At 38.4% G+C, this 19,674-nt stretch overlaps 2 protein-coding genes across 2 annotated transcripts in view; one reads left to right on the top strand and one right to left on the bottom strand.

Moving 5' to 3' along the window:
* LOC136241680 (roundabout homolog 1-like) overlaps positions 1–19,674 on the top strand; it is a 302,043-nt gene that overhangs the window by 33,407 nt on the left and 248,962 nt on the right. The gene's annotated exons all lie outside the window — the stretch shown is intronic.
* On the bottom strand, positions 10,616–12,485 carry LOC136239871 (uncharacterized). Its single transcript, XM_066030619.1, has 4 exons — positions 12,386–12,485; positions 11,464–12,282; positions 11,034–11,085; positions 10,616–10,961 (listed from the first exon to the last, which is right to left on the bottom strand). The coding sequence occupies exons 1-4, from the start codon at positions 12,483–12,485 to the stop codon at positions 10,616–10,618; spliced, it is 1,317 nt and encodes a 438-aa protein (XP_065886691.1).

Here is a 19,674-nt window from a genome sequence, read left to right as displayed (position 1 = left end):
AGTATACAATTGTACCTAATATTGTGATTCCCTCCCCTTTTTTTTTTCCTGGGCATACCAGCTGTGCTGACTGCCCAGTAACCATAAATAAATAAATAAAAAAACGGTCCGCCTCCAATTTGTCATGCATGCACCCAATAATTATGCTGGCGTGAATTTTGCAGCTAAGTTAACATATCTGAAGCAATATGGTTGATGCTACAATGTAAATATTAAACTCTTACTCACGACGTAGTTCCTGAAAATTCGTTCCGGTATACGGCTCTTGACCCCCTCCAAAAATTTAGTGTATATACTAAGATCGAGATACTCTAATATAGCAATCACTCTAATAAAGCAGTCACAGTATTAGCAATATTGTAGCATCAACCGTATTGCTTCAGATATGTTAACTTAGCTGCAAAATTCACGCCATCATAATTAGCTATCGCCAGCAAGCTCAGAAGCTGAGCCACTCAATAGCAATATTATAGTTTGCTAGGCGCCAACTTCTTCAGCAACTGTCTGTAACTTTGTGGAGGTAGCTACAATGCGAAGATGGTACTCGCGCCAGTATTCGCTAACTCAGTGTTGAGGACGAACTGTCTCCAGCCTTTGACTTTGGTTAAGTTGGTAGTAGCTTCGGTTAGGTAATTATTTTGTCACTCAGTATAGCTAATCACAACAAGTAGTATCGAGTGGCTTAGCTTTAATAGCATTAACATTTATAACTCGGACCAGTTTTGCTCGGGTAGGACCATTTTTGTTGTCATAGCTGGTCCGGCCGGACCATTTATGTCGAACATATGGCCGGACCATTTATGCACCCGGACCAAATATTTTGTTACAGACCATGCACTGCACGAGCAACCATCCGCAGGTCTACTACTAATCGTTTGTGCCCAGATCTTCGTTCAGACAAGTGCAAGTTGCCGCTGTAAGCCGTCCCAAGTCGCCATGCCAGCTGCCAGTACATCAGTGCATTCAGATGGATTATTAACAGAGGTAGATTATGTTTTCATGTTGTAATACTGTTCAGGGGCGGAGGAAGTAGTTGATATGAGGGGGGGCTGGGCTGACCCAGACTTAGTCTCTGGTTTGATATGGTGAGACCAAAAAAAAAAAAAAGGTCGCAACTGACAATAGCTACCCACCTCACCAGCTACGCATTAATAGCTGATAAACTACATAAAAATCCTTACATAGCTCGCTACACACTGCTCTAATACTGTGACTGCTTTATTAGAGTGACTGCTCCATTAGAATATCTTGATCTTTATCGCGGTTTTCAGCCCCACTCCGAGAAGGATAACTTCGGCGTGGTATCATTCTGAGGGGGGCTTTAGCCCCCTAGCCCCCCCTTTCCGCCGCCTATGATACTGTTTGCATTGTTAGCTTATAACTACCCAGTAACGATAAATAAAATATTTGCTATCTCCTGTTGCTGTGAAGTGCCAATCACTACTGTAGCTACCATTCAGTGTATGCACGTTCACCACTGATGATGTGCCATATCCATGAGTATTCCTTTGAAGGCACTGCCACCTTTCACAGCCATCTGCTACACATTTTATTTCATCTTGCAGTGTATCCATGACACCATCTGACCATTTTTTGACATATCGGCCCATCTCATACTTAAAAATGTTACTCAGCGGATGAACGGTTGTGTGTGACACATAGTGGAATACTCGGCTTCTTTTGTCCCAGATATCACTGTGGTCTGCCCTTGGCAACTCCAGCCATGTCTTAATCCATCACCCCGATCCATCCTCATTTAAACAAATGGTATCACGTAAGTAGGACAAAAAATTGTGTAAGATACATAAATCAAAATCCTAAACTTAATTAAGTATGAATTCTGAGGGCCTGCTATTATGTATGTATAAGTAAGGATTGCAGTGAAACTTTTGCGCCGCTCAAAACCCCGCCTTTAAAAATCACCCTAGAGACATTTTACGCTACCAAAATCACCTTTACGGAATAGTACTAGTCTATATAATACACAAAACAGCATCAAATTCAGCAAAACACTTACAGGTGGCCGGATAATTTTTTTTAATCGCCGGCAAAGCTCGAATATTAACCTCACTGCCTCTCACTGCCCACAGTCGCAAGGATACAGGCCAAACGAAGCAGCGCATGGCCACCATTTTACGCCACAATAACAAACTTACCAGTGGGATGAGCCTTTTGGGGTTCCGACGAGTGTAGGTCCTCTGCACCTTGTCTCTTCTTTCATCTTCAATCAGCTGTTTGTCTTCTTCATACAATGAAAAAAAAAAAAAAAAAAATCACGTGAGCTTAGGCTAAGGTCTGTTCAGAGTTCTCTGCCAGACCTGAGATTTTCTTGTTTTGTATGCTTTGTAACTGATTGATAGTGATCTACAAACAGTTTACGGGCGTTAGAAAAAAGATTGCTGACTACTAGTTCAGAATTCGCCGGAGTGGCTTTTATTAGAATTGTCATTGTGCCCGCCAGAAAATGCCAAAAGATCGAAAGAAAGAGCGGCGAGGCAAAGATAAACCTTATGTTAAGGGTACCCAGAACGAAGCCGCAACTCGTGATTCTGACGACGAACCGGAAACGTGTTGCGTGTGTGAAGAGGTTATAAAGGAGTCTACACAAGATGACCAGCCTGGTGATGAAGCAGTTTACTGTGAAGGTGGTTGTGCAGCATGGTTCCATCGGAAATGTTCTGGACTCTCAAAATCGGCATATGCAATGGCTGGTGAGTCTGACTCACCATTCTACTGTGTGTATTGTATGCAATCTATGTATAAAAAGGAATTTATTGAATTAAGAGAACAAATTCACACTCTAACTTTTAAAATTACTGAACTTCTGTAGTCTCTACATAGTCAAAACACAAATCCAATTGCACATTCACCTACTAGTGTTACTCCAGCCTTGCCCCCTGCATCCAAAACCTGTCCTACCTCTGCAAAACTAAGTAAAAATCTAACAACTGATAGTCGAAAATATAACATTGTGCTGTATGGCTTGAAAGAATTCTCAAAGGGGACTAGCAGATCTTCCCGTATGAAGCAGGAACTAGACCAAATCGTAGAAATCCTTACTGGTATTGGAAGCAATGTTGGACCTCAAAACATCCGGGACAGTTTCAGACTTGGAAAGTATAATGAATCAGCCAATCGTCCTCGTCCTATCTTGGTTAAGCTGAACAGATCTTATGATGTTTCTAACCTTCTGAGTGCCAGAAAGAATCTTCCTAAAGGCCTAACCATAAAACCAGATCTTTCACCAGAAGAGAGAGTTGCGGATACGATATTGATGAAAGAGAGATTGAGATTGATACAAGCTGGGCAAAATAGAAAAGACATCAAAATTGTTAGCAGCAAATTGCTTCTCAAAGGAAAGTTGCATGGAAATGTAGTAAACTCAGAGTTTATCCCTAGCTCTCAGGATAATAATGCAGGGGCAACACAACCACTGGCAGCTAACACCCAGGCAAATAACTCCTCTACTATGGACACAAATAACTCAGACAATTGACTAGCTTCATTAAGCTCTAATCCAGTAAATAATTATAACTTGCACAATAGTAATAATCAACCCCCTGAAATTAATAATTCCCAACTTAAAGTAGTAATCACAAACTGTCAAAGTATCTCCGGAAAGAAGGCTGTTCTAGATAATCTGATTCATGAATATAAACCTGACATAATAGTTGGCACAGAATCATGGCTGAATCCTACCATTTCATCATCTGAGATATTTGCACCACAACACTTTGAAGCATTTCGACAAGACAGAAATGATGGTTATGGCGGTGTCTTTCTGGCATGTAGTAAGATGTACAATTGGGAAAGCTTAACTCTTACAACCAATGTGGAAGCAGTTGCTTGCAAACTCCAGCTAAATCATCACCTACTTATAGTACTGGCTGTCTATAGACCACCAAATAGTGATGCTGCATATCTTCAGTCATTGTGTAATCTTATACAGGACATAATAACTGACTTCCCTGGGGCAATTATTTGGATTGGAGGAGACATAAATCTCCCTAACATTGACTGGCTTACAAATTCACATAATGGAAATAATTACCCTGTGTCTTTTTGTAACTTAGTACTGGAACTTTTCTGTGATTCAGGTATCTCACAAATGGTATCCTTTCCCACTAGGGGAAATAACACTCTGGATATTTTTGCTACAAACAGGCCAAATCTTATAAATAAATGTATCCCCATCCCAGGAATCAGTGATCACGATGCAGTTTATGTTGAATCATTCATTACGGCAAAGTACAGGTGTCCAGCTAAAAGAAAACTTTATCAGTGGGCAAAAGCTGACTTCCAACTGTTATCACAAGTTATTACAGAATTTACTTCAAGTTTCACTAGCTCTAATACAACCACTTCATGTGTACAGAAGATGTGGAATGACTTCAAAGCAATGTGTGTGGATTGTATGGAGCTTGTGCCTTACACATATCCTAGTTTTAGATTCAACCAACCATGGGTCACCACCAGAACCAAACGTATCTGTAGGAAAAAGAAAAGGTTATATAATAAAGCCCGTTCTACTGGGTTAGCAAGTGATTGGTCCAACTACAAAAACATAAAAAAGTTATCTCAGCATGAATGCCGCAGAGCATACTACAATTATGTGTCAAGAATATCTGACCCTAGAGTGAATAACAAAAAGTTTTGGTCTTTCATTAAAAATTGTCGTAAAGATACTACTGGAATCACAACCCTGACAGTTGAAGGGAACACAATCACAGATGATACAGATAAGGCTAATGCTCTTAATGATCAATTCAAGTCTGTGTTTACAATAGAAGATACTTCAGTAACACCAGAAGTACCAGGCCCACCTTTTCCAGATATGGACTGTATTGAAGTTAATGTTGAAGGAGTGACACAATTACTGTCTAACTTGGATGCTCAAAAGGCTGGTGGCCCTGACAATATTCCAACCAGATTTTTGAAAGAATTCTCTTCAGAACTAGCACCTTGCCTTACAATGTTATTCCAAGGATCCTTAGAACAAGGAATTATCCCTGATGATTGGAGGAAAGCTTTTGTGGTACCTGTTTTTAAGAGAGGGGATCGCTGTTTACCAGCAAATTATAGGCCAATTTCTCTTACCAGTGTTGTGTGCAAAACCCTAGAACATATAATATCTTCAAATATCTACTCTCATTTAAATAAACACAATGTTCTTGCTGACCAACAACATGGCTTTAGATCCAGAAGATCTTGTGAAACCCAGTTAATTGAAACAATTGATGACTTTGCCACTACTCTCAACCTATCAGGACAAATTGATGCAATTTTCTTAGATATGTCTAAAGCCTTTGATACCGTACCTATAAACAGACTCTGCAGCAAACTTAGTCACTATGGTATTTGTGGAAATATATTAAGATGGATTAAAAGCTTCCTGACAGACAGATCCCAACAAGTTGTTGTGAATGGTGAATATAGCCAACTGTGTAAAGTAACTTCAGGAGTGCCACAGGGGTCAGTGTTGGGACCACTCTTGTTTCTATGTTACATTAACGATATTGCACACAATATTTCATCAAAAATTCGGTTGTATGCAGATGATACTTTACTCTACAGAAGTATTCATTCTGAACAAGATGTGGTAGCCCTTCAGAATGATTTGGATACTTTATCACAATGGGCTGATGTTTGGCAGATGTCATTTAATCCTTCAAAGACTGAATTTTTGAGAATTACCAATAAAATGAATTATGTTCAATCATCCTATTACCTATCTAATACCTTAATACCATCAGTAAGTCATACAAAGTATCTGGGTGTCATTATCGACAAAAATCTTAAATGGACACAACACGTTAACATGATCACTGCAAAAGCAAACTCAGTAAGAAGTCTTTTACAACGGAATCTAGCAAAGTGTCCTGCAACAGTTAAATGCTACTGCTATAATACATTTGTTCGCCCCATTCTAGAATATGCCAGTACAGTGTGGTCCCCATACCATGAACATAACATCTATAAATTAGAAATGGTACAGAGAAGAGCAGCAAGGTTTGTGATGAATAACTATAATAGAACAGCTAGTGTGACAGAAATGTTGAACAGTTTACAATGGCACACATTGGAGAAGCGAAGAAATAGTTTGAGAGCCTCACTAATGTATAAAATAATTAATGACATGGTAGATATTAATGTGCACCAACAGTTTAGACCAAGCAACACCACAACTAGAGGTCACCATCAAAGATTTCTGCAGTTGCCAACAAGGGTAGATGCTTATATGAACTCCTTCTTTCCTTTTACAATAAAATTATGGAACCAACTAGATGATCATATTATCCAAGCTCCATCTCTTGATTTATTTAACAATTATATAAATTTGTAAATAAGTAGCTAACTACATATGTACGAATATACTCATGATTGAGTTTGTACATTAACAAATATATATATATATAAACCATATCCAGGCATTAATTTTCCGTATCAACACTTTAGCAATAGACAAGATTTTTTAAGGCTCTTAGACTATGCTACTGTACGGAGGTACTGTTACTAGATAGACACCTGTATCTTCATGATAGGTCACAATATCAAATAATAATAATGTTTATTCTACGCATTATCAATCTATCGATTGAAACCACGATGACACACCCCTTTTACGCTAGGTGACGGAATAGTTAGTCAGTGACCACGCACCTTCCAGTTGGAAGGCTGACTCTAACAATCGATTGAAATCACCATGACCACGACCCGTTTGGGCAAGCACACATCTTTGCAGACTGACTCGATATACTTTAATACAGCAGTCACCCTAATTCTTTATTCTTTATTATTAATTACTAGGCAGGCAGCACAGCTGGTTTGCCTAGGATGTAAATCACAGAACACGTTACAATCAATAAGTTAAAGTATGTATGCTACATTGTGTATGTTACAGTTACTAATAATAAACAGTGCATGTATTGATTACAATTACTATTCATAAATAATAAGTTACAGCATACAGTACATACATATAATTACTAGTTATAATCAATCAGTGAGTTATAGTGCATATATTACAATAAAAAAGAAAAAAAAGAAAAGTTACGATAATATAGTTATACAATTAATAACTTACGTAGTTGATTAGTAAAATTATCTAGAGTAGCAGCTTCGATAGCATAAATGGGTAGTAAGTTCCAATCACGAAAGGATTTTAGAAAGTAACTATTATGATAAAAATTAGTTCTAGCAGTAGGTATATTGAAGTGAAAATAATGTTGAAATCTAGTGAAGGGTGTGGTGGTAGTAGCTGTAATATAGGTAGGTATTTCTAGTGAAACTGAATTGTGTAGTCCTTGGTATAAGATAGAGAGCCTTGAAATTTGTCTTCTAATGTTCAAAGCGGGCCATTGAAACTCTGAAAGCATGCTGGTCACACTGTTTTCCCAGTTGTAGTTAGATTTTACCCATCTGGCAGCAATTCTCTGCACCCTCTCAATGGCTTGGATATCTTTAGATAAGTGAGGATCCCAGACTGAGGATGCATACTCTAGTTTTGGTCGAATTAGTCCCAGGTAGGCAGCGGATTTAACTGATTCATCACAATTGTTTAAGTTTCGTCTCACAAAGTTTAGTGACTTTATTGCATTACTAGTGATGTTGCTAATGTGTGGAGAGAATGACATTGATGAGTGGAATAGGACTCCGAGATATAGATGCTGATTTGTACGAGTAAGTGCTTCATTGTCTATGTAATACTGGAACTCAGGTGGAACAGTCACATGTTTATAGCTATTAACAAAAATTAAACAAACTAGTATATTAAAAATTATGAATTTAAAAATGAAATAGGGATTCAAGCGGTAAAAAGTAGCGAAACAAGAGATGAACAATAGTAGCTATTACAGCATAGCTTGGTGGGAAATCTCTACTTTGGCATTGGACACAAAATAATTGTTATACCGGACCATGCCAAAGTAGGGATTTTCTACCGAGCTATGCTGTAATAGCTACTATTGTTCATCTCCTGTTTCACTACTTTTTACTGCTTGAATCCCTACTTCATTTTTAAATTCATCATTTTTAATATACTAGTAATTATATTAGAGTGCATGTGGCTGTTGTCTTGATTATACCCAATAAAACTTAAGCATCTGATAATTGCATTCATGTGCCAACACACACACACACACACACACACACACACACACACACACACACACACACACACATACACACACTCACACTGTACTGGTCATGCACTGCCTTATTGGTAGGTTGTCCCATTGGTGATTGTACTTGGCTGCAGCGGCGGAGGAAGTAGTTGATATGAGGGGGGGCTGGGCTGAGGTAAGGTGAGACCAAAAAAAAAAAAAAAAAAAAAGGTCACAACCAACTGACAAGAGCTTTCCACCGCACCAGCTACCATTTCTAGCTGATAAACTACATAAAAATCCTTACATAGCTCGCTACACACCGAATATTTTATTAGAGTGACTGCTCTATTAGAGTATCTCGATCTTTATCACGGTTTTCAGCCCCACTCCAAGGAAGATAATTTCGGTGTGATATCATTCTGAGGGGGGGCTAAGCCCCCCCTCAGCAGACCGAAGGGGGGCTTTAGCCCCCTAGCCCCCCCCCCTTCCGCCGCCTATGCTTGGCTGTATGTGCCCCGGGCCTAGTAATGATAATAATTATAATAATAACAGACGCACATGCAGTGACTTAGCATTTTGTGGCTATCATGTGGTCCAACTTCTAGAAATAGTTAATTATCTATACAAAAATAGCCAAGCTGTTAAAAAGGGTGAGTCTCCAAAAACACCATGTAATGGTGAAAAAAAGATGTGAAATCCAAGGTGGTGGCTAAAAAATGGCTATGATGGTAGGCTAATGGCAAAAATTTTAATAACGACATTTCAGGTGAATTTGTGTTGCCTTCTCCTTGGATCCGGTGTCACAGTGATATATGTTTCCCCGGGTAACGTGTTTCCCGCACACATGATATCACTAGGGATCCGTGTTTCCCCGCACACATATCACTAACTCGCTAGCGACCTACAAGTCACAGTGATTTGTTTCCCCGGGTTATATGTTTCCCTTTTATAAAATTCACTAAATTTACCTGAGTTTTCATTAAAATTTTTGCCATTAACCTACCATCACATGCAGCCATTTCTTGGCCGCCACCTTGGATTTCACACCTTTTCTTCACCCTGGCTTTTTTGGAGACCACACCCCTTTTCACAGTTTGGCTGTTTTTGTATAGATATCACTTCTTTTTGTATTTGTATACTCCAAAGCCAGCGTGTGGCCAATTATGTAGTTCTTTTACTTGTCTTTTTCTGCAGGTCCTGAATTCTATGGATACTTTTTATGATGCATTTTTACAAGAATTAATACTGTATGAATATTATTATTTATTTATTTATTTATTAATGCTTTATAGTACACACATACAAGCATGAGCTTAGGTACACACACAGATACAAGAATTGACAATACACATGGTGTACTAAAGGTCTGTAGGCTTGTTCCTACAGCCAAAAGTAGTAATTATAAAATAATAATAAAAGAACACATGATACATTGTCTAAAACAGTGTGTAGTTAATCGAGAAATGATCAGTAACACACCGACTACAGGGACAGTGGTAGTGCAGTGTATGGGGGGTTGAGGGGGTCAAAGTTATGAATGAAATGATTCCAGAAGTGGGACTTGACTCTGTTCCTGATAGTGTCAATAGACAGATTAACGTCAATTAATGGAAGCGCATTCCATAAGCGACAGATCCTTACAAAGTAAAAGTGTCGTTGCTTGTTAGTGGTGGAGGGATTGTGATGTAATTTGAAGCCTCCTGATCTGGCACTGGTAGAGAAGGAAATGAAATGGTGAATGTTGAAACTACTGGTTGGATTTTTGATAGATTTGATGAAAAACATGATGTCTGAAAGTTCAAAGGTGTACATTAATGGGAGAAGCTCTAGTTTGAGAAGTCTAGTTTTATAGTCGGAAATGTAATTGTTCAAAATATACTTTGTGGCTCGTCTCTGAAGATGTTCTAGGTTACTGATGTCTTTCACTAAATATGGATGCAGATAGGGGAGCAGTACATGAGCTGAGACCTGATTAGAGATACGTATAGCTTAACTTTAGTCAGTGGTGGTATAGATGAACTGAAGGTTCTTCGTACAAGACCCAATGTCTTATAAGCTTTACTTAAAATAATGTCATGATGAGTTTTCCATTCAAGATTATCACTTAATGTAACTCCGAGATCTTTATGTGATTGTTTAGTAATGATTATGTTACCACTAATAGTATATGATGTAGGAGACTTCCGGTTAAAAGATAAATGGCAGCTTTTAGATGAGTTAAAATGTAAATTAGAGGATGTACTCCAGCTAAAGAGGTTGTCAATGTCACGTTGTAACAGTTGTTCGCCAGGAGGAGTCTTAATGTGCCTGAAACATTTGGTGTCATCTGCAAAGAGTAAAGCCTCACTGTCAGTAATAGAATTAGGTAGATCATTCATAAACATGATAAAGAGAAGTGGACCGAGAATACTGCCCTGGGGTACCCCAGATTCAACAGATAAAAGATCAGAATAACAGTTATTAATAGAAACAAACTGGGATCTGGTACTAAGGTAGGCTTGAAGCCAAAGTCACAAGCTACCTGAAATGTTAAAGTTATGAAGTTTGGACAATAGATAAGAATGGGAAACCGAATCAAAAGCCTTACTGATATCTAAGTAGATAGCATCAAATTGGTCACGAGAAGAAAATGCATTGTGTAGAAACAGAAGTAGCTGTTGAGTAGCAGACCGATTGCGCATAAATCCAAACTGAGCAGGGTTGATGTAGGCTGAAATGTGATCAACCATTTTGTTGTAGATGATACATTCTAGAACTTTAGATGTATTACTGAGTAGAGAAATTGGACGGTAATTTTTCACTGAGGTGGGATCACCTGATTTAAAAATTGGAACAATCTTATGGACTTTCCAGCCTCTAGGCAAGTATGAAAACTGAAGCGTTAAATTAAATAAATAGCAAAGGGGTTGATAAAGGGCTGTGGCACACCTTTGTAAAACAATTGGTGGTATTCCATCAGGTCCCATGGCTTTGGTGGTATCTAAATTAAGAAGAACGTTAAGTACTTCACTATCAGATATATTAAACTCAGATAACATAGTATGATGATCAATGTCATCAGGGGGTACAGGATGGCTTGATGGTTTGGTGAATACTGAATAAAAATATTTGTTGAAAAGGGAGGCTTTAGCTGAGTAAGAGTTGGCAGAGATGGAGTCATAATAAACAGAACATGGAATACAATTGGAATTTGTTAAACTTCAAATGTACTTATAGATTTTAGAGTTGCTGTAGGAAAAGTTAGAGATCAAAGTAGATTCATAGTCAGCCTTAGCATTGCTTATTTCAGCTTGGAGTAGTGTTTCGTTATTTTCAAGTTTGAGTTTGTTCTGTTCAGAGGGATGCTTATTGTATTTACGTCTAAGTGTTCGAACACGATTAAAATTGTGTCTAATAGAAGAGTTGAACCATTTAGGCTGATTGTAGCGATTGACTCTAACAGTGGGTATAAACTGTTTTATCCCATCCTTGATAAGTTCACTAATGTAGCACCACACATGTTCAATATTGTCAGACTCAAGGCAAGGGGAGAAGTCAGAATTGCTTAAAAAGTAGCAGAGACTGTTGTAATCACCTTTGGTAAAGTCAAATGATGTTGTTGCTTGGTTATGTACATAATGATTGAGAGTTTGCACATCAAAAGTTATTATGTAATGATCTGAGGGAATAGACAGAGGTGGTACAGAATGAACATTTACATTGAATATGTAATCGGGAATGTTTGTTAAAATAAGATCAAGCATGTTTCCAGCAATATGAGTTGGTTCACAGATTAGCTGAGAAAGATTCAAATTAAAAATAATATCACAGAACTTGGCTGAGGCAGGAGAAAGGCCACACAAGGAGTCCCAATTAACATCGCTAAAATTGAAATCACCAAGAAGTAGTAAGTTATCAGTAGCACTGTTGAGTGACTGTAAAAATTCTATTAAGTACTCTTCAGGAGAGTTTGGGGGAATATATACTAAGCAGTAGATAATTGAAGAGCTTGATCCAATACTAACTGAAAGCACTTCTAAACAAGGAGGAGAAGGTAAAACTTTGTATGATTTGGAATTATGGACAGCTAGCATGACTCCACCACCACGAGAGCCACGATCTTTGCGAATCAGTGAATAGTTCGAGGGTAGAATTTCATTATCATAAATTTTGCTAGACAGCCAGGTCTCAGTTATTCCTACAGTATAACATCAGGGGATCTTGAATAAACATAGTCCTGGAAAAAATTTAACTTATTTACTATACTACGTATGTTGATTAGACAGACATGATCTAGTCACTTGTCACTACTGACTTGCATTGGTTAGTGGTGGTTGACTGGGAGGGATCAGAGGTAACTAGATTTGGTGAACTGAGATTGATTAGTGGAGACTGGTCCATCTGTTGAGGATGGGAAGTTGTGTTTTGTGGAGTTGGAATTGTCTGTGTAGAACGTTGGAATTGGGAGTTGATAACTTTCCCATACAGTTGGTTGTTGAGATAAATGCAGCTACGTTGACTGTTAAGCTTGATTGATTTTCTTGAGTGACCATTCTGGATTAGAGACCACCTTTCTTTTAGTAAGATGGACTCGATAGCTCACTCAGTAGGTGACAAGTCAGGCTTGATAAATATTGGAGGTGCCAGTGAGCTTCGGTTGGCAAGAATGGTAGCTGCATCGATTGCATGGTGTAACTTCACAAGGATCGGTCTGGGTCTGGTTTGTTGGGACTTAAATTTTCCCAGTCTAAAGCAGTCCAGGATTTGGTTTGGTTCGATGTGAACATCAATGCTACCAAATATCTTTGATACTTCTTTAGTATCTCTAACTATACGAGCACTCCTTAGAGTATTCTGAGGACATTCTTCAACACCAAACACTACAATATTAGACTTGCGATCATTGGATGTCACAGCAGACTTACTGGGGTGCTTTCCGATGACATTGGAAGTATCAGTAATTTTGCTACTTAGTTCTAGTTCTTGGGCCTGGAGATTGTCAATCTTGGCAGACAAGTCAGACACAGCTTTTTGTAGAGAATACTCCTTTGAGAGATGCTCTTTGGTGAGATCTGAAACAATGGATTCAATTTGTGGTGAGACATGAGACTGGACCCAGTCAATTGTGATATTCTTTATACGACTGGCACAATCATTAACTTGACAGTAATAAACAAAGTTACTTAGTGAAGAAAGTGATTTAACAGCCTTGAACTGTTCACGAGATATGCATTCACAGGTGGCATGTGCCCACATGCAACAAAGATCACATTGAATTGACTCACCTTTAGCAGACGTACACTTCTTATTACATTTACCACAAACATCAAGTGGTTTACTAAGTATCTGTGCTGACTTATCTGGAGAGACATCTGAGTACGGTCTTTTCTTGGGATTTCCAGACGTAGACATTGGTAGATACGACGATATTAAATTAGCGCACACTAAGAGGAAAACAGATACAAAAATAAGCCGAGAAATAAGCTGATTACAACAGTAAAGTGGACTGGCCTTTACTGATACCGTTATATGCCACGGTACAACGACTTTTGAGGCAGTCTTGAAGGGAAACAGCAGCGGGAAGAGAAGCGTTGAAATCGACTCGTCCAGCTGCGGATAACGCGTTTACACCTCCTCTCTCCTACAGGTAGAATACTTCGTAGCAGAAATCTCCACAAGGTATCTTGCTTGTAGCTGAAGTCTACAGGGTGACTTGTTTGTAGCTGAACTCTCTCCAGGGTGACCTTTTGTTACTGAACTCACTACAAGGTGAGTTGTTCGTAGCTTTTTTATTTTTTTCCTGGGCTGGATGTACTGCCCTTGCCTACCACCCCAACACCAAGGAGCAAGTGTGCTGGACAACTGAAAGGGGACAACTAAAAGTCCCTAGGGCCAGCAATATGGCCCATTTTTGGGGGGAAGCATTGTTGGAACAACCTGCCGTGATGTCACGAAAGTCATTGTGTCGTACAAAGGTTAAGCCCCCATGTTGACAGACCATGGCATGGTCGATAATAAAAGAAGCCCCACAGACACAGTGACTGGGAACATTCAGTAACTTCCATCCGTAGCGCAGATGAACAGCATCCCAGAACTCTTGTTTGTTAAGATGGAAGCCCTGCTCCTGTAATGGCAGGGCCAGTAACCAGGAAGATGCACCGGGTTCACTGTTCAAATCAACCGCCCTTTGAAGTTGGGAAGAAAGATGATCTTTTACATGCATTGCAAGTTCTTTGGAAGTTCTTCGCCGATTAAGATGAACCTGGGCCTTGAACTTGTTCGTAGCTTAAGTCTCTCCAGGGTGACTTGTTTGTAACTGAACTCTGCTGAGGGTGACTTGATTGTAGTTGAACTCTCTTTTGGATGTTAGCTGAACGTTCTAATAGAGTGACTTATTATGAAGCTGAATGTTCTATTAGGGTGACTGCACTATTAGAGTATCTCGATCGCCACTTGTTACATCTAGTTGACTTTCGTAGTGTAACTCAGTGGTTTTTATCTGATTCCTTATAAACCACTGAAAGCTCGTTCTAAAACAATTAATCTATCTCACTACCTATTTTCAGCTGATTTTTAATTAACAAAACTCGATTGTGCGCTTTTTACACATAGTTGGCGTTTTTGTAATAACTCCATGACTGTAATGCGATTTCTTTCAAACCACAAAAGGTTTGCACTACAGATAGTTACTCCATATACAGACCGAATTTCAAGTATTTTGTAAGGTGGTTCACCCTGGAGGTGTGACAACAAGTTGCCTTTGGATTTTTGAAAAATCGCACATAACTCCCTTGTTCTTTGTCTGATCTATACTAAAATTGGAGTGTGTAGTAATATGGAATGTTTTACCAATAATAGATTACAATCTTAGCCTACCTATTATCAAGTACAAACTTACAAACTTTCTATGGAATCATTTTGAACTAAATTTTGATCTTGACAATGCATGCACTATTTCTTTTGTTTGTCCTTGTTGTAATTGTAATAAGTCCCCCAAACCTCCCAACTTTGATCACCTGTAACCCTTGCTTTAAATGAGTTTTATATAATATAAGTAACTATAACTAATCTTAGTAACTACTTACTCCTGGCCACTGGTACTGGATGCCAGTGGACCTTCAGCATACACTAGATTTTAAGGACCAATGTTTATACTGTACGTATCTTGTTGTATGTATGCTGTAAAGCAAATAATAAATAAATAATAACTTACGTTCCTACAGCCCTCTAAATTTTAAGTGAATCAAAGTACGCACGAGTTATTACAATTTTTCTAAAGTGTGCGAGATGAAGAAGAAGAAGATAGAGAAGAAAAGTTGAAGAAGTATAGAAACAATTAAAATTTTTTTTATTTTAACAAGTAGAAATATACGTACATACTGAAAACTACACCATACTACTACTTATTACCTAACTATAAACTTATTACTACCTACGTACTTAACTTAACCAATGTCAAAGTCAGGAAATTCGTCATCAGCAGTAAGCGAATACTGGCGGAGTATCATTTTTGCATTGTACCTCCACAAAGTCACAGACAGTTGCTGGAGAAGTTGGCGCCTAGCAAACTTTTGAGGTAAACCATTTCTAACAGTTGTTCTGTCAGCTATGGATCCTAAAATTGATAGGGAATATGGTGACTAAACACCAAAGGTCTCACATACAAGAGGGATAAAATCTCCTCCAAGAAAAGTTGAAAAAGTTCAGCGTTGAGCTATCCGTCTCCTCCCATCATTATTATAATTACATGACAAATCCTATACTGAGAGGCTGTCAATACTATCCTTACCATCATTGTTGTATAGATGCCAGAGGGGTGATTTAATTTTTCTATACAAAATTCTTAACGACTACCTTCAGCTCTGACTTTACTAATCTATACCCCTACTCCACTACTACTACCAGGGGGCACCACTTTAAATTGTTCAAGCAACATTCAAGTTTGTTATATACAGATCTAATTACTTTATGAACAGAGTGATTAATGATTGGAACAGTTTACCTACCTCTGTTGTAGAAAGTACTTCAATAAACACTTTTAAATCGCTGTTAGATAATTTTATTTATTAGATTTTAGATGTACTTTTGTATAATGCATTGATCGGGTATACAGGCTTTGCCTTTACCCGTATTTAATCATAATCATAAAAAAGATAAGAGGAAAAATACGAAGAAAATAAGACGACCTTTGAAGGCGCGTATCTCAGTGATAAATGGGTGGATCCACCTCAAATTTGGAACGGAAGGCAGCGGCGGAGGAAGTAGTTGATATGAGGGGGGGCTCCGCTGAGCTGACCCAGATTTATTTCTATAGTTTGGTAAGGTGAGACCAAAAAAAAAAAAAAAAAAAAAAAAAAAAAAAGGTCACAACCAACTCACAAGAGCTTTCCACCTCACCAGCTACCATTTCTAGCTGATAAACTACATAAAAATCCTTACATAGCTCGCTACACACTGACTACTTTATTAGAGTGACTGCTCTATTAGAGTATCTCGATCTTTATCACGGTTTTCAGCCCCACTCCAAGAAAGATAATTTCGGTGTGATATCATTCTGAGGGGGGGCTAAGCCCCCCCTCAGCAGACCTAGGGGGGGCTTTAGCCCCCTAGCCCCCCCCTTTCCGCCGCCTATGACGGAAGGTGCCCTATCACTTGGGAGTTTCCACAGCAAAATTGGTTAATTTCCGTCTTCCAATTATTGCGCTATGGATGCGTGAAGATGGCGTTTTCTTGGTTCCTTAAAAATAATACACACTTGTCTGTCGCGCGCCCGAAGTAGCTTGTACTTGGCCGCACGACACACTAACGTGTGTCTTGATTAATAACGTCACAACAACAAGAGTTATAAAAGAGTTAGCTATAGCTCTATAGGTGTACACTTAAATTGTGACGAAAGCCAATCGCAACTATTATTGACCTGGTCAGAAAGTACATCTCCAAGGTTGTGCGAAATCAAGATTCAAGATAAGTGGCAGAAAGAACTGAGTAAGATCTTTATGCATGTTACTCACAACACATTAATTTTGCCAGCCATGCACTGTACGTCGAATGTGACGTATGAGCACAGATTGTGATCTAACTTGAGTCTTCACTGTGTTTGTAACTACAGAAAATTGACCAGTTTTGTAAGTAAGCAGTTTTCCATAGCTGCATTCTAAGCTATATGTATGGCCACTGTTGAGTAGCGAACTGGCGATCAAATGGAACTTATCCGCAATGAAGTCATAATTGATAAAATGGCCGTGTTTATTGTGGGCACTTCGTTTGTTATCAATAAAATGAGCTTTGTTTGCTGATTTCACGACATGGAACTATTGGATAATAAAGGTAAAAAGCTAGTTAGCTAACGTGATGTGGCGATGCGAACAGACGAAACCAGGCTTAAGTTTGCTATCGACGCACAACTATGCATGCGCATTTCCCTTGTAATTAAGTATGTATGCCTCACTTTGCCCCTTGCTGTAGTATGTAAACGTTAACATAGCGAATCGCCATCTCTCCCAATAGCACAAAAGTGTCCATGCACACTATCGGCCGCCATTTTATGCTATGACGTCATTGTGGATAAGAGTTAGCTAGCTATAATTATCAAACATTAGCTATAGCACATAGCATTTTCAAATATTTGTCAACCAATTGCAAGTTCCCTCCCCAGAATAAGATTTGCACTTGTCATTGAAAATTGAGACAATAGGAGATTTGCAGCTTTGTACACAGTTGTTCACAGGGACTCTCATCATGCATTGCGGTGGACTGCCTTATATGTTTGGTTTCATTATTTAGCTAGTACCAGTATTCACTGTGAAAAATGAGGGATATAAGATGGTATTTTCAGTGGCTTATTGAATACAAAAAAGCTTGATATAATCTGTAGTATACTAACAATCATATGTAAGGTTTTAGTTAATGTGTTAAACATACTGAAACCACATATGTGATGGTATAGTGTGGGCATTATATTAGATATAAGCTATTTCAGGTAATGTGGTAAATAAACTGAAACCATATATGTAGTAGTAGAGAAGTAGAGTATGGATTGTACTAAAGTATAAGATGAGTATAATGCAGGATATATATTAAGGCTTATTTGTATTCAATAAGCCACTGGAAATACCATATTATATCCCACTTTTTTTGCAGTGATTCATATTAGATCACTATGTAGCTGTGTCATATTTAAAAAGTCAGTGGATACTGAGCTGATAGTCAGTTCAATAAGCCATACTGGTTATTGAACCGACAGTAAAACTTAGACAAAAAGGTCACTAAATAAAAAATAAAAACAACAAAACACAAAACTCAGCTAGGACTTAAACCCTGGACTACTGGAGCTTTAGGTAAGTGTGCTAATAACTGTGCTACTGCTGCTAGCAATCCACCTCTCCTACTTTTCTATCTTAGAAATGTTACTCAAGTAGTAGTCTCAGTATATAATTATAATAAAAAGAATATAACCTAAAGGTGAAGAAGAAACCAAAGCTGAACCCAACCCTAATGCTAATACTACTTTTCGCGCCCCCTAAAGTCAATTGTTTTGGGCAACTACTAAACACAAAAATAAAAACCTTTCTGTTCAGTAACCAATTCCGTTTAAAAAATACATTAGTTTTTGGCATATATAAATATATATATATCTAACTATGTATTATACTAAGTGTCTTTAATAAATTTGAGACATTCCATACATCATCTCCTCTCATGATTCCATTAATGATAACTCTACAACCACTTGTCTACTGTTTCTATGGACTCACACATTATGAAATCACTATATGTTTGCATTAAAACCACTATACCTACCAGTGGTACATACTGACATTTGCATCGGTATTACTGACTAATGAAAGCGTAGCGTCATGCGTAGTGGTTGGCATGATGCAAACTCAGCATCTTGCAGCAATGATCAAAGCCTATGCTCACACCCCACACAGGCATTACACGATTCAATCACTGATGCAAACATCAGCATGTTCTATTTTTTACAGGCATTTAAATAGTGCTCAATTAGGGTAATAATAATCATGGCTATGTTTCAGTCACCACTTTCTGGCTCTTGTTATGTTTTGAGGTTGTAAACTTTGATATGCAAGCCCCAATATAAAGACAGCATTTTCTGTACTTGTTTGTTTTATTGTCTTTTAACAACTGTGGAGATTTGTATTGTTATAGTATCCTTGGATGACCAAGGTCATGAAGGTCACATTCTACTCAAGTATTACGTGGGTCTCATCCAGTTTGTAGAGTATTTGGGTCTGACTCATACCTGTATGTGATGATAGATTGATTACATGTGACCAGTCTGGGAAACTGCTCTTATCGCCTATTTAAAAGTATCGAGAAACACCGGTTTAAGTATTTAGTGTGTTGTAGTTCACCAATGGTTGAAGCTATGTGTATCAAGTTTTACACCAATTCCTTACCTTCTAGAGCATCCACTGTGCAAGTAGCCAACAACTAAGTTTCCCGCCATTTTAGATAGTTTTTAAATGGAGGCTGACATATCAGACGAGCTGCAAAAGGGGTGGGAGGCAGGGGGCCTGGAAGGTGGGCAAGATAGTGTTCAAAAACTGATAAGGAAGGCGCAGGGATA

The sequence above is a fragment of the Dysidea avara genome, chromosome 12 (assembly GCF_963678975.1).
Source record: "Dysidea avara chromosome 12, odDysAvar1.4, whole genome shotgun sequence".
In the NCBI taxonomy this organism is placed as follows: Eukaryota; Metazoa; Porifera; class Demospongiae; order Dictyoceratida; family Dysideidae; genus Dysidea; species Dysidea avara.
Note: the sequence above shows the minus strand (reverse complement) of the source record. Positions and strands in the feature narration are given on the sequence as shown.